Source organism: Mus pahari, chromosome 3, assembly GCF_900095145.1.
Source record: "Mus pahari chromosome 3, PAHARI_EIJ_v1.1, whole genome shotgun sequence".
In the NCBI taxonomy this organism is placed as follows: Eukaryota; Metazoa; Chordata; class Mammalia; order Rodentia; family Muridae; genus Mus; species Mus pahari.
Genome location: NC_034592.1, coordinates 17,032,075 through 17,054,782, shown reverse-complemented (window position 1 = coordinate 17,054,782; position 22,708 = coordinate 17,032,075). Strand labels below are relative to the sequence as shown.

General features: G+C 50.3%; 1 protein-coding gene across 1 annotated transcript in view; it reads left to right on the top strand.

The window, feature by feature from the left end:
* Nucleotides 1-10,014, top strand: part of Trub2 (TruB pseudouridine synthase family member 2) — an 11,179-nt gene extending 1,165 nt beyond the window's left edge. The window contains exons 2-8 of the mRNA XM_021194236.2: nt 609-740; nt 2,367-2,441; nt 4,040-4,101; nt 5,203-5,284; nt 7,452-7,524; nt 8,498-8,634; nt 9,382-10,014. Of these exons, the coding sequence (XP_021049895.1) occupies nt 609-740; nt 2,367-2,441; nt 4,040-4,101; nt 5,203-5,284; nt 7,452-7,524; nt 8,498-8,634; nt 9,382-9,707 (887 nt within the window). The 3' untranslated portion in view covers nt 9,708-10,014. The remainder of the gene's footprint in view (nt 1-608; nt 741-2,366; nt 2,442-4,039; nt 4,102-5,202; nt 5,285-7,451; nt 7,525-8,497; nt 8,635-9,381) is intronic.
* Nucleotides 10,015-22,708: the final 12,694 nt, after the last annotated feature.

Genomic DNA, 22,708 nt, shown 5'->3' with positions numbered 1-22,708 from the left:
GGAACTCACATTGTAGACCAGGCTGGCCTCGAACTCAGAAATCCACCTGCCTCTGCCTCCCGAGTGCTGGGATTAAAGGCGTGCGCCACCACACCCGGCTCTTTTTTTTTTTTTTTTTTTTAAACAAGTGTCATGTAGCCTCAATTTTGCTATGTAAGATGAAGCTAACCTTGAACTTTTGACTCTCCTACCTTCACTACCCAAGGTCTTAGACTACATCTGTGTAGCACCACCTCCTGTTAGGGCTCTGGGATGGAACCTGGGGCATCTTGCATATTGTGCAAACACTCCATGAACTGAGCTATATTTCCAACCTAGGATTTTTGTTTTGTTTGTTTGTTCTTCATTTTTTTGAGAACGGTTTCTCCGTATACCCTTGGCTGCCCTGGAAAGAATAGATCAGTCAGGCCTTGAATTCAGAGATCTGCCTGCCTCTGCCTCCCCAGTTCTGGGATTAATGATACGTGCCACCATACCTGGCTTCTGAAGGTGTCATAGTCTGTTTTCTACAATACACAAATTCATCTTCTATGCTACCATCTCTCTACCCCTTCTCTCGAGGGTTGGAACTTTTCTTACTTACTGACAGTGTGTTCTTTTGTGCTTAGGTCTCAATGCCCAGCAGCCTCCTGCTCCTCAACAGCGTGTTCGCTTCTTGCTAGGCCCTGTGGAAGGCAGTGAAGAGAAGAAGTTGACTCTCAGAGCCACCAGTGTTCCCTCCCTCACCAACCACAGACTTGGTAAGACAGAGTCAGGCAGGATCCTGGCTGTGCTGTTGGAGGAAATCCCTGGCCTGAGTTAGATTTCTAGCCCAGGGATTGGCAAACTTCCCTCGAGAGGGAAGATTTTAAACAGCTTTTAAAAGCTGGTTTCCTTGGCTCTGCTCAGCTCTGCTAATGTAATGCAAAGCATCATTAGACCGTATGGGAAGGTCTCATATTTCAGTCAAGACTGGAGTGCAGCCACATGGTCGGGGCTTATGCCTTTAATCCCAGCTCTTGGGAGGAAGAGGCAGGCGAATTTCTGAGTTTGAGGCCAGCCTGTTCTACAAAGTGAGTTCCAGGACAGCCAGGGCTATACAGAGAAACCCTGTCTCGAAAAACAAAACAAAACAAAACAAAAAGACTGGAATGCAAAACAGCTATTGAGAGCAGTTATAAACAGCGGTGGAGGGCTGGTGAGATGGCTCAGTGGGTAAGAGCACCCGACTGCTCTCCCGAAGGTCCGGAGTTCAAATCCCAGCAACCACATGGTGGCTCACAACCATCCACAACAAGATCTGACACCCTCTTCTGGAGTGTCTGAAGACAGCTACAGTGTACTTACATATAATAAATAAAAAAATCTTTAAAATTAAAAAAAATAATAATAAAAAAAAAATAAACAGCGGTGGAAGACTGAAAGGATCATTTAAACTTAGGAGTCTCTGGTCCCTGGCCAACCTGGGCAACACAGTGAGACCCAGTCTCAAAACAAAGAAGACTTGATGATTTGACTTGTGAACTATACTTTGCTGACTCTTAACTGTTCAATGACTCTGTAGGGAAACTGAAAACTGTTATAAATTAATACCTGCTCTGTACTAGACATCATGTTATCTTTCTCCTCACCACAGTTCTGTGAGGTAGGTCTCCTATTTTAAAAAAATGTATTATTTGTATGTATGTGTGCACACCGAGGCATGGGTGTGGAAGTCGGAGGGCATCTTTTGAGAGTCACTTCTCTCAGGCCACCATGGGTCCTAGGATCAAACTGAGGTCATCAGGCTTGGCAGCCTTTACCCCCTGAGCCACCTCGCCAGCTCTTGTTTTTGTGTTTTGAGACACAGCCTCCTGTAGTCCAGGCTGGTCTTGAACTCACTATATAGTTAAGTATGACCTTGAAGTCCGGATTCTGATCCTTTTGCTTCTGCCTCCCAAGTGCTGGGACACATTAAGCTGTACTCAGTCTTTTAGTGGTCAAGATGCTGAATCTGGGGCATAGGTCAGTACTGTAGACAGACAGACAGACCTGGGTCCCACCTTAGGAGGGGTCACTGATTCAGGAGGAGAATGGCCGGTTTTCTATCAGCACATGCTGTGCAGAGAGCCCCAGAATCTTGATTCCCCAGTGTGATGCCTGATCTCAAAGCCTCGCATGGGGCAAATAGTGATAGGCAGAGGACGAAGAGTCTTGAATTGCCCTTTCTCTCGGCCCAGGGAACTGGGGAAATAGTGGTTCCAGCTTCCATGGAGAAGAAGCCTGGAAATGCAGCCTAGCATAATTTGATTCCCATGAGGCCCTTCTGTTCTAGGAGTGAGGGCCTCATTCCAAAGCCACCCTCAAGGCTCACTAGTTGAAGAAATGAACTGGCCTTTTCTTTCCAGTACGTGGTCCAGCATTCACAAACCTGAAGATTGGTGTGGGACATCGCTTGGATGCCCAGGCTTCTGGTGTGCTTGGTAAGCCATGCGCTCATTCTGGGGATGTGGGCCTGTGGGCTTGGAGAAGGATCAGGTGGTCCGGAGCCCAGCCCACAGCTTATCTGACTTGACTCTCTTACTGTCTCTTCAGCTGGTCAGGTCCCACCTCTGTCAAGGGATTCCTTTTGCATGACATGTGGGTCAAGGCCTTTATACCCATAACAGATGCTATGTAGTGGTACCAGTGAAGAGAGTAAGACTGGAGCTAAGGCCTGGCCAGTAAATGTCCATGGTCCCCAGAGGAGCTACCGTCAAGTTAGGGTGCAGCAGGCACATGGCTCTATCTCCTCTGGCTGTGGTTTGCATATTGCCAGAGCTGGATACAAAGCTCCAAGTCACAAGCGTTCTGTGGCCTCTGGGTCATGTGGTAGCCCATTGTCCAGCCTCCACAGTCTTGGTTCCCTTGTCTTTCTTCCTGAGGTACGGGCAGTCAGACATGATCCCATGCCTCCTCCCTGTTCCCTCTCTAACAGTGAACGGAAAGCCATTCATTTCTTTAGACAGAGGGATAAACAGATCAGGGAATAGGCAGGAAGTGGCCCCAAAGGCCCTGTTATGGCTCCTTCCTTTGTACCATTAGCTTTCTGTTTATTGCCTCCCCAGTCTGTGATAGACACGGGCCTGAGCATCTTTCTCCGTGTAACTCACTGAGAGTTTGAGGGCCAAAAATGTTTAAAGTTAAGAGTCAGAAAACCTAGGTTCTTGGTTTTGTTTCTGAGACGAGTTGCTTTTTGTTTTTTGTTTTTTGTTTTTCGAGACAGGGTTTCTCTGTATAGCCCTGGCTGTCCTGGAACTCACTTTGTAGACCAGGCTGGCCTCGAACTCAGAAATCCGCCTGCCTCTTCCTCCCAAGTGCTGGGACTAAAGGCGTGCGCCACCACACCTGGCATGAGAAGAGTTGTTTTTGTCTCAGTGAGCTGAGGCTGGCTTCCAGTTGGTCTAAATGACCTGAGATCTTGGCCCCCTCCACCCGAGTGCTGGGGACTGTAAGCACATGGCACCTTGACTTGAATTGTTTGCTTTGTTTTGGTTTTTCGAGACTGGGTTTCTCTGTGTAGCTCCGGCTGTCCTCGAATTCAATCCATAGACCAGGCTGGCCTCGAACTCAGAGACCCACCTGCCTCTGACTTCTAAGTGCTGGGATTAAAGGTGTGTGCCACCACTGCCCGGCCTTATTTTATTTTTTAAATTTATGTGATTATCTGAGACAAAGTCTGACTACTTTCAAGGCTGGCCTGGAACTCAGGGTTCTCCAACTTCATCCTCCCAAGTGCTGGAATTATTGGTGTGTGACTCCCCTCCAGCCTCAAATATCATTGCAATTTGGTGGGGCTGGGACAATGGTCTCTTGCTTTGGGGGTGTTTCAGGACCCTCTGGGCGCTTCCTCAAGTACTCGGGTTCATTTCCCACCATGAGCCTGATGCCACCCTTAGACCAGCCCTGGAGATCAGTGTTGACAGCGGCTCCCTCCCCGGATGCTGGCTGCAGGGAGAGGGAATGTTTGGTGGCAGGGAGTGGCAAGGCTGGTTCCCTGGGAAAGGGACAAGGTGTGAGAGAGGGTCTGGTTGCCTTTCAGTGCTCGCCGTGGGACATGGACGCAGTCTCCTCACTGACATGTATGACGCTCATCTCACCAAGGTATGGTGGGCTAAGGATATGGAGCAGCCTACTTTTCCAGTGCTCCTTTCCCAGAGGTCGTGCATAGGGAAGACCGAAGCCACTAGCAAGCATTTTCGGCTCGTTGTAGCCAGGACAGACTAGAGATACAGCATTACCCATCACACTCTTCTCTTCTGACCACCATGAAGAGCTGTGTGGATCCCCTCAAGAGCCCCGCCCCACTTAGCCACGCTCCCATTTTACAGTTGAGTACAGCGAGGCTTAGGAAGAACATGCCCAGCCAGGCTCACAAATTCTTTAAAGCCTTAGGAGCTGAAATTTGAGCTTGGATCTGCCCCACACCACAATCCAAGCCGAGCAGTGTTCTGTTCTCACTGCAAGACAGATGTGTGTGTCACCATCAAGTCCCCAGGACTCCTCCAGGACCGGATGGGACCTTAGACTGTGATCTTGTGAAGTCTGCCGAGGGGACACTTTAGGTAGCTGTGTCTTCAGTGCTGAACAGCACAGAATCGAGGACCAAAAGGTTCCAGTTTGCAATCCTAGTCAGGGCTGTGGTGAGACACTTGCCCATTATACCAGTCTGCCAGCCATAGCTCACATGTCCTTGGCGAGTCCATGAACATCTTATCTTTGTGCCTCAGTTTCCTCTAGTCTTTGATGGGAATGAAGAAATAGGGTTAAAGTGACTTCATGTGAAGCCTTGGCTCAGCCCCTGGTACACAGTCCAGGCCAAATCAACATCACTGCCACCGCTATCTCTATTCTCCTTGCTATTATCACCCCAGGGAAGGGCTGGTTGTCTGTACAGAGTTGGAGGAAGTGGGGTTCGTGAGGGCATCCAGAAATGCACTTGGGCACTGAAATAGCCCCAGGACATGTGTGGGGTGACATGTTTGGTTTGGCCAAGTGGGTGGAGACTGGTGCTGGTGCCATGCCCGGGTCACAGGGAATAGCACGGAGCTGCCCCAAGCTCCAGAGAGGAGTGCACATCTTCCCTCAGGGCAGGGGAGCAGCAGGCATGCTGTGTGGAGCTCTAGGAGGCCCCACCCAGCACCAGGCTGCCACTTCCTCAGCATCAGAGCTTAGAATGTGGACTCCCCTGCCTTGTCCCCACAGGATTACACAGTGCGTGGCCTCCTAGGCAAAGCTACAGACAATTTCTGTGAAGATGGGCGGCTGATAGAGAAGACAACATATGGTGAGAACCAGGGTGGGGCAGGAGAGGTAGCTGCCTCGGCCTCCCTTTATTTCCTGTCTCCGTGATTCTCTTCTTAACCTTTCCAGGTCACAGTGGTGCCTGTTCGGTTTTGGCACACTAAGCTCAGGTTGGAGCTTTGCCCTTACCGCCATTCTCCCAGAATACCCTGGACCTGCTTCCTTTCCCGGTTCAAATGTCCCCACCCCTGGGAAGCTTTCCACACCTCAGTCTTACGTTAGATGCACTCAGAATGGAAACCAGCTATGCATGCTTACTTAAGATCTGTCTTTTCATTATCTCAGGAGAGATGGACCGGGAGGTTCATCTTGTGGCCAAGGATCTGTCCAGGCTTATCAGTGTAGGTGTAAGCTGGGTATGATGGCACATGCCTTTAATCCCAGCACTCAGAAGGTAGAGGCAAGATGATCTCTGAGTTCCAGGCGAGTCTGGTCTACATAGCGAGTTATAGGACAGCCAGGATTACATAGTGAGACTTTGTCTCAAAAAACTAAAATCATAGTAAAATAATAATAATAAATATCATTTCTTGGTTTTTCAAGATAAGGTTTCTCTGTCTAGCTCTGACTGTTCTGGAACTCACTCTGAAGACCAGGTTGACCTCAAACTAGAGATCAACCTGCCTCTGCCTCCTGAGTGCTAGGATTAAAGGTGTGGGCCACCACAGCTGGGTATAACAACTTCTTAAAGGAGAACATGAGCTTTGTTGTTGTTGTTTAGTATGCACTGAGAGCTAAAGTCAGGTCCTTGTGCTTGCCCTACCACTAAAAATGTTCCAACCCTTCATATACCTGTGACGTAACTAAACAGTAGAATAAAAGTCAAAGTAAACCAGGTGGTGGGAAAGACCCAGATGCAAAGTGACCAAGAGAAGGAGCTAGGAGAGCTGTGGATGGGAGCCTCCTGGAAGAGGATGAAGCTAGAAGATCTGGGAGGGCCTTCCTGTCAGAGAGACAGTGGCAGGTGGATTCTAGGTAGCATGGTGGGTTCAGTGCAATCAGAAGGCTGGAGACAGAACTAATTAGGCCTCAGCCCTATGCTGTTCCCAAATCCTAGCACTGCTTAGAAGTTAGTGTGTGCCCCCCTGTGCCTCAGGGTCTCAGCTTCCTGGTAGTTTGTGAAAGTCCCAGGCTTAGGTGTTCAGTCCCTCAATGGGGCCTGGAGGCAGAGTTGCTCCTCCCTCGGGTACCTGCTTCTGCATTTGGCCAGGTGCTGCCTCCTGCTGTCACTAGCGAGGTGGAGGGAGCTCTTCAAATAGTGTAAATCTAGCTGAGGAAAGAGTCCAGTTTTCATCAACTTAAAAATAACCTGTGTTTGTGTGTTTCTGGGTGTGTGTGTACTGTGTTTGTGTGTTTCTGGGTGTGTGTGTACTGTGTTTGTCTGTTTCTGGGTGTGTGTGTACTATGTGTGTTTCTGGGTGTGTGTGTACTGTGTTTGTGTGTTTCTGGGTGTGTGTGTGCTGTGTTTGTGTGTTTCTGGGTGTGTGTGTACTGTGTTTTTGCAGGAGACTGTTCAGAAGCACTGGATCCCCTGGAACTGGAGGTGCAGATGGTTGTGAGCCACCATGTGGGTTCTGGGGACAGAATCCAGATCCTCTGTAAGAGCAGCCAGTGGTCTCAGCCACTGGGGGTCTCTCCAGCTCCTTCATCAAGTTTTCTTTTTTTCTTTTTACCTTTTGAGATAATCTTAACTTTGTAGCTCTGGCTGACCTAAAACTCTGTAGACAGGCTGGCCTCTGACTCACAGAGACCTGCTTGTGCTCCTGAGTGCTGGAATTAAAGGCATGCACCACTACAATTGATGACTTTTTATGTATTAATGATATTTATTAATAAAGTATGTATTATTATGTTGATTACTTATTTTTATTGTTAAATTTTTGAATGTAGCCCAGGCTGTCCTGCAGTTCATTCTCCTGCCACCCTTGGCTCTCGGGTGCTGGGGTTACAGGCATGCACTACTTACCCAACATTATCAGTCGTCTCTAAAGGACTGTGTGTAGACTCAGCCTCCTTTAAAAACCCCACACTGGACGCTCTGGCCATTTCCAAAATGGGCTTGTTTTGGGTAAAAGGTGTTGGCCAGTTACTGTGGTCTGTCCTCTGGCCACCTGTAGACTTACACTCTCCTTACCCCATGCCTCTTCCAGACCATGTGACCAGAGAGCGGCTGGACCGGATCCTGGCTGTGATCCAAGGCTCCCACCAAAAAGCTCTGGTGATGTAAGTAGATCCAAGGGCTCCTCTGCCTTGCAGGGGCTTTAGAGGGGAGGTCCATACCCCCAAGGAAAGGACTAGGGGTGGGTGTGAGTGTGGGTGATGGAATCCCCTAGGAGCTGAGAGCTTGCCTGAGAGCCCTCTGCCAGATGCTCAGGACTCCGACTCCCAGGCATCAGCCCTGTGGCTCTCAGGAAACTAAGCCATCTGTAAATGGGACAGGCTTACAGATGTAACTACCCGAGCACAGAGACGGGCAGAGCAGGGACACAGCAGCTGGGATTGTAGGAAGTGGCTCAGTTGAGAGAGCTCAAAGGATTAGCAGGAGTCAGGCCCTGTGCCGTGCACCAGCAGTGGGCGTGCCAAGACTGAAATGGCCATTTGTACTTAGAATCCAAGGATCAGGGCTTGAGGTAGGAAGGGCTGGGACAGGAGCAAAGGGAAGCAGGTAAGGCTGGCCAGGGCAGTGGGGACTGAGGATAGTTCTGAAGCGGCACTGTGGTCTCACTGGGGACCCTGTGAGGAAAGCCAGGCAGTGAAGGAGACAGGCTGTGAGGACAGTGCCCGGCGTTCACTGCTCCAAGCCTGCAGACCCAGGGCAAAGCAGTGGCAGAGTAGAGGAAGACCCTAGAGGAGGAGGGGGCACAGGAAAGAAGGGATCAGGGCCCCTGGAGCTGGGGCATCTGTGTGGGTAGCCCTGGAATCAGGTGGCATTGATGTCCCTAAGGGTTGCATCTCTTAGATAAGGTGCCTGAGGATGCAGCGCAGTGTACAGGGCGTGGTCAGGATTGCTCAGCCTGTGACAGATGGAGCCAGGGATTGACCTAGGATGCCTTTGGTGGCCGAGAGGGAGGCTGCTCTGAAGGTAGACGGGAGAGGTGGGGCAGGAATGGAGAACAATGAAGATTACCCCCCCCCCCCTTTATGGTGGAGCAGGTGCCCCACACCAGCCTTCCATTCTGGCCCTTCCGAATCCCAGGTACTCCAACCTGGACCTGAAGTCCCAGGAGGCCTATGAGATGGCTGTGCAAGGTGTGATCCGGCCAATGAACAAGTCCCCTATGCTCATCTCTGGCATCCGCTGCCTGCACTTTGCACCTCCCGAGTTTCTTTTGGGTAAGTCACCTGGGAAACGAGTGATGTGATGGAGTCACGTGTGGCATGCCCAGCCCCGAGTGGCTTCTTTCCACCAGGAACAGCACAAAGGCTATGATGCTCTGTCTCCTGTCTATTCCCAAAGCATGTGAAACCAGTTCTTAAGAAACAGGCTGGAGCTGGGCATGGTGGTGCACACCTTTAATCCCAGCACTCGGGAGGCAGAGGCAGGCGGATTTCTGAGTTTGAGGCTAGCCTGGTCTATAAAGTGAGTTCCAGGACAGCCAGGGCTATACAGAGAAACCCTGTCTCGAAAAACCAAAAACAAACAAACAAGGATCAGAGGCTGGGTCTCTGGCAGCTTAGTTCCTGAGCAGTTCCACCTTGTTCTCAGCCCCTCAGGCATGACTGTCATTTCCTGAGTCTCACCCAGCTCTGCCCCAGCCTCTTCCCTGTTTCCTTGGTTTCTTCCCTGGGCTCTAACCAAAGACCCGGGTGGTGAGCCCCACATGACAGTGCTGTCTTTGCCCTCACTCCTGCTGCTGTGTAGACCAAGTATGTGAGTGGGGCTGCCAGAAACCCAGCCTGTTTACAGCTCAGGCAGGGGATCCAGAGCTGGGGTCTGCCCAGCACCACTGCCACGCTCTCAGCCCTACAGCAAAACTCAGAAGCATCTTATGAAGGGGGCTCCTTGTGGGAGGAGTCCAAGGGACGAGTCCAGGTCAGCTTGGTTCCTGACAGTCCCGTCTGTGTGTCTGTGACCCACAGAGGTGCAGTGTATGCATGAGACGCAGCAGCAGCTGAGGAAACTGGTGCATGAGATCGGCCTGGAGCTGAAGACCAGCGCTGTCTGCACGCAAGTGCGGCGCACTCGGGATGGCTTCTTCAGCCTAGGTGATGCCCTCCTGAGAACCCAGTGGGACCTACACACCATCCAGGATGCTATCCAGGTGGCAGCCCCCCGGGTGGCAGAGGAACTGAAAAAGAACTTGAGCCTGAAGCTGGGCCACCAGCAGCTCCCCAGCACTGGGCAACCTTGGGGTCTCAAGGGCCCAAGCTCCACTTTGGAGTTGGAAAGCTGTGCAGGGCAGTGAAGGGCCAGGTAGCGCCCAGATGGAGGGCAAACAGGCTCTTCACAGGTCAGAACTGGTCACTCTGTGAGAGTAGTGAGATCAGGGGGCCCTGAGCCATCATCTCCTGAGACACAGACTAACTGCAGAGGCAAGCAGGTTTGGCCACAGGGGCCTATCGTCCCAGCTAATGGGGAGGCTCAGGTTAGAATCTTGATAGTTCAAGGCCAGCCTAAGGTTACTTAGTAAAACTTTGACTCAGCTGGGCATGGTGGCACACGCCTTTAATCCCAGCACTTGGGAGGCAGAGGCAGGCAGATTTCTGAGTTCGAGGCCAGCCTGGTCTACAGAGTGAGTTCCAGGATAACCAGGGCTATACAGAGAAACCCCATCTCAAAACAAACAAACAAACAAACAAACAAAAGTTCAAGGTCATCTTTGGCTATATAAGTTCCAGGCTACATGAAACATTATCTCCAAGACAATATAAAAAACTCAGGATTATTTTTAAAAGGTTTTATTTCTTGTGCATGCGAGTATTTGCATGCATGTATGTCTGCACCCTGTGCATTATGGAGCCAAGGACAGGATGTAAGAGCCCTGTGGCTGGGCTTAATGGCAGTTGTGAGCCACCATGGAGATGCTGGGAATGGACCACTCATCCTCTGGAAGACTGCTTAACCACTGCTCCATTTCTTCAGAATTTAATTGCCTGCCCTGGGCTGGTGAGATGGCTCAACGGGTAAGAGCACCCAACTGCTCTTCCAAAGGTGCAGAGTTCAAATCCCAGCAACCACATGGTGGCTCACAACCATCCGTAACAAGATCTGACTCCCTCTTCTGGAGTGTCTGAAGATAGCTACAGTGTACTTACATATAATAAATCTTTTTTTTAAAAAAAGGCACTTCATTAAAAAAAATAATAATAATAATAATTGCCTGCCCTGTGATGCAACGGCTGTAACTATCCAGTCCCCTGGCTGTAAACACTTACAGGCTGATAACTGTTGGTGTCTACAGTGTAAACACTAACAGGAAAGCAAAGGATGGTGTTCTCGCCGTCGTGCCATGGAAGGAGTGGTGCAGAAAAGACAATGGGTTTATAAAATACAGTGTTTTTCTTCTTTGAGAAAGGCTTATGTTTTAATTACCCCTCCAACTCTTCATTGATCCCATTCCCATCATGTCCCCCTCAGCCTCAAGTCAGCTATCTTTATAAGTCCCTGAGACCAGTTAGTGTTGGGCAAGTGCCTGGGTATGGGGCCATTTACAGCCTACCCTCTCCTCCAGTAGCCTCAAGGTGGTGGGGTCCCATGAGCGCCTTTGTGTGGGCTGTTGTGTCTACTTCCCTGCCAGTAACCTAGAGACGCGACTTGCCATGGTCTGTCTGGGCCAGCCACTCTTACCCCCCTGGACACCAGTTTGGCCAGTTTTTACCAGCCCTTACCCCATGGTGTCTTCCTTTCTTCTCTGATCTCTCCTCATGGTCTATCCCTCAGACCCCAAGCCCCACCTCCTATTGACCAATCAGGGACAACTTGGGGGGGCAAGGTTCCATAGACTTGGTGCACATTGAAGATCTTCTCTTCCTGAGGCAACCAGACCTTGGGGGCCAGTATTTAGCTTTACAACACAAACAGACCAGACCTCAGCACCCCTTCTGTCCCTGCTGGAAGGTTGACTGTAGTGGTTGTGTACAGACAACCAGAGGTGCTTTAAGACTGTCATGCCCAGAAGTCACTTCCAGTTACTGTCCCTGAAGGAGATGGGACGATGCAGATGTCACTTGCTCTGCACCTTGGCCATCTATGACTCTCGTTAACTGCTCTCCACTGAATGGATAGTGATGAGGTTTTATGAAGCCTGAGAGCTGCCCTCACCTGTTTGTGTAAAGATGGCTGTTCACAGGGCAGATGAGCAAGATGGCAGAATTGCTTCTCTCTTAGAACCTCTCAGCTGTAGGTTCTTAGCCCAGTTTGCAGTACTGGGCCTGAGTCTCCTGTGGAGTAAACCCTAGATCTGAACAGTGAGTGGTTACCTCTGTAATTAATATTAATGCCCCCGGTACAGTAATGGACATATATCTGCCAGGGCGGTCTTCTGTGACTTGAGAGCTCACAGCTTCGAAAGCTGTTGGCTTTTCTCCCTGAGTAACCTGCACAGCACCTTCCAGTGTTCTGAGAGGTTTCCAGGTCGGTTCTTCATATGCTATGACCAAAGTGTGGTGTCCTCAGCAACATGGTCTGTCATGTTCTGGTGGGTAACCAAGAGCAATAGCATTAGCTTGTATTGTTTGAAGGATCTGGTGACCTGACAAAGGGACATATCCCACAGTTGACAGGAGCATTTTAAAAACCTATGGCTTTTGGGACAGAGCTTTAGTCCCTGTGTAGTGTACCTCCATATATATATAGTCTTGTATTTGGAGAAAGCCTGTCTTGATCATGCAAACCTGAGTGTGCACTTAGAGCCAGCGGCAGGAGGATCAGGATTCAAGGTTAGGTTCAGTTATTGTACTGGCTAGTTTTGTGTCAACTTGACACAGCTGGAGTAATCACAGAGAAAGGAGCTTCAGTTGGGGAAATGCCTCCATGAGATCCAGCTGTGGGACATTTTCTCAATTAGTGGTCAAGGGGGAGAGGTCCCTTGTGGGTGGGACCATCTTTGGGCTGGTAGTCTTGGGTTCTATAAGAGAGCAGGCTGAGAAAGCCAGGGGAAGCAAGCCAGTAAGTAACATCCCTCCATGGCCTCTGCATCAGCTCCTGCTTCCTGACCTGCTTGAGTTCCAGTGCTGACTTCCTTGGTGATGAACAGCAGTATGGAAGTGTAAGCTGAATAAACCTTTTCCTCAACTGCTTCTTGGTCATGATGTTTGTACAGGAATAGAAACCCTAAGACAGTTATACAGTGAGTTTGAAACCAGCCCACAACGAAACTACTCTATTTGAGGGGGAAATGTACATGTTTTTAGGTGCCAGAGGTCACATAGTCTCTCCCTCAAATGCTCCCCACTTTGCCTTTTGAGACAGGAACTGTCTTGTCACTAAACCTAGAATTACCAGTTCAGCCCAACTGGGTGGCCAAGAAGCCCCAGAAATCCTCACCTCTTGAGCTGGGATTACCAGTGCAGCTTTCCTGCTTCTTTTGTTTTTGAGCCCTGGCTGTCCTGTTGTAGACCAGGCTGGCCTCGAACTCAGAAATCCGCCTGCCTCTGCCTCCCGAGTGCTGGGATTAAAGGCGTGTGCCACCACTGCCCGACAGCTTTCCTGCTTAAACATGGTACTGGGGGTCTGAGCTAGGTCATCATGCAACTTTCACCAACTGTGTCTCCCTTTAGTTTTTGAGGCAGAGTGTTACATTGTAGCTCAGGCTGGCCTCTGACTCCTGCCTGCGTGCTGGGTTCATAGGTGTGAGCTGCTGCAACACCTCACTTCCATTAGCTTAGCTCTGTTCTCCCGAGATCTGAAAGGCAGCCATCCCCACATTCCCCTTACCCTCAAAGAGAAGCACCAGGATGCCTCTTCTCTGTGCTCTCCATGTGGCCTTGTGCCATCTGTGGAAACTGGCCTGACTAGCGTCACACTCCACCCTCCCATGGTGGCCTCCAGGGCAGCTTGCAGCTCCAAGCAGTCGGTCCTCAGCAGGCTCCTAGCTAGAAGACCTCAAGCACTCAACTTCTCCATCCATGGAGTGGGAATAATGACTTTGACTCTCTTGTGAGGTTAGTTGGGCAGGACGAGATCAGGTGTCGGGGGCTGTGGTCCAGCAGATGTGAGTTGTATATGCTGACTTCAGAGTCAGAACAATGACTGAAAGATGCAGAGTCCGGGCTTCCCTCCACATGGTGGTAACAATCTGCCAGGTAGTCAGCCAGACAGGCTGATGGTGTAAGTCAGGCTGATAACATGTGACAACCCCGGCCCCTGCAATCCTTCCAATGACCCATGAGCTCTGTCTTATCAGATAAAGGGGAGGCTCCAGTAGGGGGTGGCAAGCAAGTTATCTGACCAGTGTCTAATGCAGGCACAGACTAAGCTACTGTCCCAGCCAAGAGGATCCCAGAGACAAGATAGCTCAGTGCAGTATTTCCTGGGTGAGGCTCCGGAGCAGAACCAAGATAGTGAGACACGGCCAAGGAACTGGAGTAGGCAGTGAACTTTGACCCTCAGTGCTCTGCAGATACAGATAGATACACCTTTAGTCACAGATGTAAGTCCATGCCACAAGAAACTAACTAGGTACAGAACTCTATTCTCTCCACAATATCTGAAAAGGACATAAGGAATTAGCTGTGGGTGCCATCACTGAGTCAGGGGACCACGACTTCAAGGCCAGTCTGCCCGTGGCTCAAAGTCTATTGAAGGCCGGAAGTGCTGACTCAGCACTTAGTGCCTCTGTCCGCTCTTCTGAGGATCAGGGTTCAGTTCCCAGCACCCACGTTGGGTGGCTCACAATTGCCTGTAACCAGCTCCAGGAGACCAGATGCCTTCTGGCCTCTGGGTACCTGCACATGTGGCATACACATACCACATGGGAACATACCACACATGAACATAATCTTTTTGTTCTTTTTTTTTTTTTTTTAAATGAGGGTTTGGAGGGATGGCTCAGTGGTTAACACATGTGGTGCTCTTTCCGAAATCTTGGGTTTAGTTCCAAGCACCCACATGGTGGCTTACAAACATCTATATCTCCAGTCTCAGGGGATCCAGTGCCCTGTTCTCACCTCCCTGGACGCCAGGCGCACAAATGGTGTACATACACACATTCAAGCAAGAAACTTACACACAAAATAAATCTTTCCAAAGATTGGAAAGTCCAGTATGATGGCACATAGCATCCAGGAAGCAGAGGCAGGAAGATCTCTGAGTTTGAGGCCAGCCTGATTTTTTTTTTTTTTTTTTTTTTTTTTGGTTTTTCGAGACAGGGTTTCTCTGTNTAGCCCTGGCTGTCCTGGAACTCACTTTGTAGATCAGGCTGGCCTCGACCTCAGAAATCCNCCTGCCTCTGCCTCCCGAGTGCTGGGATTAAAGGCATGTGCCACCACGCCCGGCCAGCCTGGTTTACATAGAGAGTTCTAGACCTAGGCTACTTAGTGAGAACCTGTCTCAAATCCCCTCCACCCATCAGCCCTGGTTGTCCTGGAACCTGCTTTGTAGACTAGATCAGGCTGGCCTCGGCCTCAGATCCCCTCACCTTTAAGTCCTGCATCAGCAAGGGACCAGCTTGGTTTTTGTTTTGTTTCTACCAAAATGGAATCTATAATTTGTGTATGCAGTACATTGCAGCTTGCTTCTTGGATTTAGCAACAATGCACGGTAATGTCCCATCATGTCTGGGCATTCGTTTACACAGAGTCCTTCAGGGTGATCAGAGGATTGGGCCATTTTGAGAAAGAGCCCATCTATGTAGCTCTGACTTCTGCCTTACTTGGGCAACTTCCTTCCTCTTTAGAAACTGTTGCCGGAGGATTAGTCACTCTCTCAGACATGCTCTCCAGTCAGTTTATGCAATACAGCTGGACAATTTTAGTCTGTGCTTACTGCTGTGGGCTCAGGTAATTCATAGGTACCCAGGACAGTCAAAATTCTGTGCAGAGAAGGTAGCGGTGTTCTTTAGACACAAAAACTGATCCTTTGAGTAAAGACCAGAAGACAATGATGGACAGAGCCAATAAATACAGAAGGTGATTCACCAGGGAAACGCAGAGCTGGCTGCTGAGTGGCCCCATTGCTAGGAAGCCAGTCTCACCAAGGCCTTTAAAACCTGATGGGCAAGTGTTAGCTGTTCTCATAAAGGGTGGCTAGGCCAGCTCTTGGTCTGACTCAGAAGCCAAGATGGCCTGCGTTGAGTTCTGTGCATCTGATTAAATGTCAGCCCAGGCTCAGAGCTAACCTGACTGTGGTCTGCTCCTTCAGAGGGGCTGACACATTGGACCTTGATCTTGTTATCAGCAAGCCGTGGTGGCTTGGAGACACTCGGGCGAGGAGACTGTTATTAGTAACACTAGCTGTCATTAACTGAGGGCTTGGGGGTGAGGTGGGTGCTTCTCGTGGGTCATGTTGGTTATTCACCCTGTCATCCAGAAGATGTGATTAACCTCAGTTTAACCTGCATACCTCCTACATATGGGTCCCAAAGCAGAACACAGCTTCAGCTCAGAGACCCCTGGATCCTGGCCAAGCCAGTTTGCTATGGAGGCCAGGGAAGCTACACACCGGGATAGCCACCCGCGCTGTGTTCTTGTAGACAAGGTACACGGAGCAGGGTTTGTTTTAGCCTCATCATGTAGCCCAGGTTAGCCTCAAACTCCTGTCTTCCCTTTAGCTGTGGAGGCAGGACTTCTCTACTGAACCCAGAGCTCACCAACAGCCAGTCTGTCCAGCCAGCCGCCTCCAGAGACCTTTCTGTCTCTTGTGAGCACTGGAATCAGAGGCAGGCTGCCACATCCATTGTTAGGTTCTGGAGATCCAAACTCTAATCCTCACATTTGCAGCTTTAAAAACAAGCTCTTTAATTACTGGGCCGTTTCTCAGTCCCTAGACTTTTAGACAGGGTCTCAGTAAGTAATTGTGACTGATCTGGAGCTTTCCATACAGACTTAGTCTGGCCCCAAAGTCACAGAGATCTGCCTGCCTGTACCACTCTCGAGTGCTGGGATGAAAGGCGAGCACTGTCATAGCCCAGGGCCAGTGAGGTGGCTCTGCAGATTAAGGCCCCTTGCTGTGAAAACTCAATGACTTGAGTTCAAATCTTGGAATCCACAGTAGGAGGGAGACAGGGCAGCAGTTCACTTACACACACACACACACACACACACACACACACACACACACCTGTGGTGGCTTGCTCACACAATAACCATAAAAAGGTAAACTTCAATTCTTTCTGTTACAAAGTCTGCCCTCAAGAACACAAGCAGGTGGAATGGAGATGGCTTGGTGGTTAAGAGCTCTGGCTACTCTCCCAGAGGACCCAAGTTGGGCTTTGTGACATCCAATGGTTCACAACCATCTGCAACTCCTGCTCCTGGAGATCCAGTGCCCTCCTCTGGTCTCTGAGGGCACTGCACATATGTGTGCGCACACACATTTTTTTTTTTTTTCCAATTTTGAAAAAAAAAACAGCAAACACATTAAACAGACTCACCCACTTACAAGTTTGCCAGACACCTGCCTGGGTGACATGGCATGCAGAGGAGAGGTTTAGCCCTGGGATTAAGTCATTTCTACCTCGTGTGAGCACCTCCCCCCAACATGGACTTCCGTCCCAACTATGGGCTTTAATGTATAGTCTTTGATTTTGTTGTTTTTTTCAAGACAGGGTCTCATGTGGCTCAGGCAAACCTTGAACTCTGTCTTCCGGCCCAAGTGCTGGGGCAGTGTGTGCATCAGCCTGGTTTAATGTCCATTTCCATCACCTGGAACTTAACTGTGCAAGCCCGGGTACCTTTCCCCCTGCAAGCTGCCCCTCTGTGGACCAGAATTTGGTGAGGGAGAGATGGCCCAGAGGTTAAGGGCACTCATGCTCTTGTGGAAGACCCAAATTCGGTTCTCAGCACCCTGAACTGTAACACCAGCTCCAGAGGGGAACTGATACCTCTGGTCTCCATGGGTATCAGGGCCCACGTGCATGCCACACACACACACACACACACACACACACACACACACACACACACACACACAATTTTAAAAATTTAAAAACCTTGGTGAATGAACGGACAAATGAATGTGTGAAGGAATAAATGGATCTAATTGGCCACTGCACACCTGTAGCCTCATGTCTCCTCAACCCACTCGGTCTCCCTTCTCTGTACCTGTGGGTAGTCGGCTCATTAAGATCCCACAGTTGTGGCCCCAGGGCCTGAAATGTGCTCAGAACATTCAGTGTGGCCATCTTAACACTGAGCTGACATTTACTAATGTTTGTGCACTCATTAAGGCAGCCTGACGTGGCCACCACAGGCATCTTTTATAGATGAAGAAATCAGGCCTGGTGAGAAGCAGCTTTCAGCGCTGTCTCTGCCTCTATGCCACGCTGGGCTGTGTCTTCAGCCGAAGGCACACAAGCGAAAAGCTATGTTCCTTTCTTTTCTCATCTCGCCAAAATGCCTGAGAGAAAAGCAGCTTAAGAGGCAGCCACCGTGGCGCACAGTCAGCCCCACCCAGAGGCAACCACAATGGCACCTTCGGCCCCACCCAGCATTCAGGAGCCGAGGTAAGCTGAGCTCTGAGGGTTTGAGGCCATCCATCCACAGTGAGACCATGTCTCAAACAAACAAGCTTTATTTTTGTTCACAACTGGAGGGTGCAGGCCACCATGGGAGGCAGGGTAGCGGGCCTGTGAGGTAGCTGGACACACTAAGCCCTTGCAGAGGGATGGATCCTGTGTGGATCCCCACCCCCAACCCCAGCAAATGGAATGGTACTGCCCACATTTATGGTAGGTCTTCCATTTCTCCCTTGGCCAGAGGCCTGGTTCCACGATGATCCTAAATCTAGCCAGGTTACAGCCAGGTTACCGAGATTAACCGTCATTTCAGGAATCGCGGCCATAGCTGTGATCCCAGCACTCGGGAACCTGAGTCTTGGAGGTCTGAGGTCTGAGTCCAAGCCGGGCTACACATGGAGACCTTTTCAAAAGACAGAAAAGCAAACAAATCCATACCCACCACGTCAGCATCTCACTTCTCCCGCAGCCTCTGCTCAGCCTGACTGACAGCCCCCAGCCCCACCCCTTCAGTTGTCTCAGCTGGAAGTTCAGGCCTTCTTGCTTGGGCTGGGTGACCGGAGGGCAGACATTAATAATGGCTAAGGTCTGGTCTGGCGGAGATGGTGGCTGAGGCTGCTGTGGGGAGGTGGAGGCTAAGGGACGAGTGTCTCAGGTGGGTGGTCATGGTGTGGTCAGTCAGGCCAGTGGTGCCAATCTGGAGCCTCCCAGCCCGATGGGGTCTGCAGAGCAGGTTCTAGTCATTTTTTCCTACACGGTCCTACTTCTGACCCCCTGCATGTGCTTTCTCAAGTTCTGGTCAATCAGAAGTCAGAATTGCCCTGAGGTGACAGCACAGGCTCCGTTCCTCCCCGGCAAACCAGCTGGGCAGGTTCACTAGTGCCAGAGTAGGGTGGTGGTGGGGCAAGTCAGCCTCAGGGTAAGGACAACAGCCAAGGAACAACCAGGGCCTGTGTGATGGCGTAGGGGCAGCGAGATCAGGTCTCTCCTTAGTGGCAGAGACCTGAGACGGTGCTGGCTCTCAGGGTGGGAGGTCGGTGTGTCTGCCAGAGGATGTCTGGACTTTATTACTGGTGCCTGGCAGCCATCTCACCAGGTACTAGGGAACATGAAGCAGAGCCAGAAGAGGCTATCCACACTCAGGGCACAGGTCTATAATCTCAGGAGGCTGGCAAGAGGATCATAAATTCACAACCATCTTGATGGCAGAGTGACTCAAGGTTTGCCCAGTCTCCAAATTAAACACGAGGAGGGACTGGGGGCTTAGTCTCGTAGTAGAGTATTTGCCTAGCAGGCATAGCGAGACACCACAGACGAATACTCACAGAAACTAGCCTGGTGAGTAGGCCTAGGGGAGGCTGAGGCAGGAGGATCACACATTCAAGGCCAGCCTGGGCTACAGGGTGAGTTCAAAGCCAGGCTTGGCAACTCAGCAAGATACTATCTCAAAGTGAAAATTGAAAAGGAGCCTGGGAATGTGCCTTCGCACTTAAACGTTTGCTTACCACATGCAAAGCCCTGGCGCTGGGGAGGTGGCCCGGTCAGTAAAGTGCTTGCTATGCAAGCTTGAGGACCTGAGTTCAGTCCCCAGCACCCATGTGCAGACGAGTGGCAGCATGCACCTGTCATGTGTAAAAGCCAGGTGTGGCAGCATGCACCTGTCGTGTAAAAGCCAGGTGTGGTACAGGCACCTGCGATACCAGGTGCTAAAGGGTGGTGACAGGTGGCTGGTTCACTATTGCTCATTGACCAGCATCTTAGACCATGACTCAAAAAGTAAGATGGAAAAACCATTACAAAGACATTGACGTCACCTCTTGCCTCCATATATCCCTGTATCTACGTGGCACACATTCACCCATCCCACCCCCACATACTCATCAAAATAAATCTTCAAAAAATGGGGCTGGGCGTGGTGGTGTACGCCTTTAATTCCAGAACTTGGGAGGCAGAGGCAGGGGGATTTCTGAGTTCCAGGCCAACCTGGTCTACAGAGTGAGTTCCAGGACAGCCAGCGTTACACAGAGAAACCCTGTCTCAAAAAAACAAAACAAACAAAAAAAAAAACACACACACACAAAAAATGGGGTGTATGTAGGTTTGCCTGTATGGGAACGTGTACAAACACTAAAGGTTGACATGTATGTGCTGGGGATTGAACTCAGTTCCTGTATGAGTAGCCAGAGCCACCAGTGCTCCTAACTGCTGAGCCATCCTCTGGCCCCCAGACAACTTCTACAAAGCATGGCAGAAGTTTGTGACTAAGACCTCATGTCTGAGGGCTCAGAGAAATTGTGGATCCTGCCTCCCTCCATGCGTCCCTAGGAACTAGGCACCTGACATGGTTTCAGCACTTGGGAGATGGAGGCAGGAGGGATGTGTTCAAGGCCACCCTGGGCTACATGAGAAACTTGTCACAAGATCTCTCATTCTAAATAAAGGGTCTTGTTACATAGCCCTGGCTCTCGTGGAATATGCTATGTAGACCAGGCTGGCCTTGAACTCACAAAGATCCCCCTATCTCCACCTCCCAAGTGCTAGAATTAAAAGTGTGCAGCACACCACACCAATTAAAAGGCTAGCCTCTACTGGGGAGGCAGCTCGAGTCAGACCGCTATGTATCAGATGTAATGTGTGTCGCTCTCTGTACTCGCCTGGCTCAGTCTGGGACTGGACTGCTCCACAAGACCTTGCTCCATCGTTGGGGTCAATGAGGTGCCTCAGGTGAGGTGCACAGGCCTGGCTGAGCCATGGACTTGTGTAAACGTTGGTTATTGCAGTCCTGAAGGCAACTGGTTTGGGTGTGTGACTGTCACCCTCCTCTGCTTCTGCCTTCCTGGAGGACCTTTCCTCACAGTGCCTCCAGGGACCAGGCTGGGAGGCCCCACCTCCTCCTCACTACACTGGGTGCTTTGTCTGGCCCATCATGCTGTTATGGAGTGTACCTGTCTCTTGAGAAAGGCTGGAGAGGGTGCAGGTTGATGGTCCCACCACATGGCATTCAGAAGTTACGAACCTTCTGGCTGTCTGGGATGAGTGGAGATTACATTGCACTTTTGTCTTGAGTGCCACAGGTTCAGGATGAGACATATAAATTTTTAGTTTTTTTTTTATTTAGATATTTTCTTCATTTACATTTCAAATGCTATCCTGAAAGTCCCCTATACCACCACCACCCCCGCCCTGCTCCCCAACCCACTCACTCCCGCTTCCTGGCCCCAGCATTCCCCTGTACTGGGCATATGATCTTTGCAAGACCAAGGGCCTCTTCTCCCATTGATGGCCGACTAGGCCATCCTCTGCTACATATGCAACTAGAGACACGAGCTCTGGGGGGGTACTGGTTAGTTCATATTGTTGTTCCTCCTATAGGGTTGCAGACCCCTTCAGCTCCTTGGGTACTTTCTCTAGCTCCTTCATTAGGGGCCCTGTGTTCCATCCAATAGATGACTGTGAGCATCCACTTCTGTATTTGCCAGGCACTGGCATAGCCTCACAAGAGATAGCTCTATCAGGATCCTATCAGCAATAAAATTTTAGTTTTTGAAGAAATTTTTATTTAAATAGTCTGGATTTGTAAACACAAGTGCAGTGCCCACAGGGGGCAGAAGAGGGTGAGAAGTTCCCAGAGCTGGAGTTACCTGCTACCAGCTGGTGGGTAGTGGCTCTGGAGCTGAACCGCCTGTTCCTAAGCTCCAAGTCCTCTTTCCGGTCCTGTAGAGGGATGCTGGGAATACAGGCTTTGAGCCGAACTCCAGCCCAACTATTAGATCTGGAGATATGCTTACCCAGGCGGGTCTCGATCTATGGAAGCAATCTGCTCACATCAGCTTCTTTGGCACTCACTGGGATAATTTATTTTTATTTTTGGACAGGGCCTGGCCATGTAGGGAGGGCAGGACTGGCCCTGGACTCTGCTTCTTTCTTTTCTCAGCCTCTGGAGTTGAGATCACAGGTGGGAGCCATCCTACCTGACTCTCAAATGTTTTCAAGTAGGGTTTACAGCAGATATAATGAGGCAGTGTATAATATACATGCCTCCTCCATCAGCCTTGATTTTCCAACCAGGTGACTCCTTCCTGCTCCCTTGAGACTCCTGGAAAGAAAGCTGAAAGATCCAGCTTGTGGCCAGTGGCCTGCACAGATGGGAGGCTACCCAGCTGATGGGCACATCACTAGGTGGACACTGCCCCCTGGAGGCTAGTGCCTGCTATGGCACATGAGAAAGCTGTTCTCATACAGACCTGGATCTGGGATTTTTGCCTCCCCAGTGCTCTTGGTACCTGTGATCCATGCAAAAGGAGAGCCTGGTTAAGATGTGGTTAGGTGAGGCGCTTGTCTCACACCAAGGATCTGAGCGGACCAGCCTGCCTGCCACTATTCCTGCTCGCTTCTCAACTAAACGGAATTCCTGTCTCTGGCTTCTGTACATACTGTCTCCAGTCGGGACTGTCCACAGCATTGCTGTCTGTCTGTCTTTCTGTTGTTCAGATGTCAGCATTTCTCACCTGGATGTCCCCAAGTGTCTCAGATCGTTAAGTATTGCTCAAACATACTCTTGTGATCCTATGGCATTTCGTTTTCTATTTTGGTTCTGGGAATTGAACCCAGAGCCTTGTGCCCAGTAGATAAGAATGTAGCCACTGAGCCAGGTGTGGTGGCGCACGCCTTTAATCCCAGCACTCGGGAGGCAGAGGCAGGCGAATTTCTGAGTTCGAGGCCAGCCTGGTCTACAAAGTGAGTTCCAGGACAGCCAGGGCTACACAGAGAAACCCTGTCTCGAAAAACCAAAA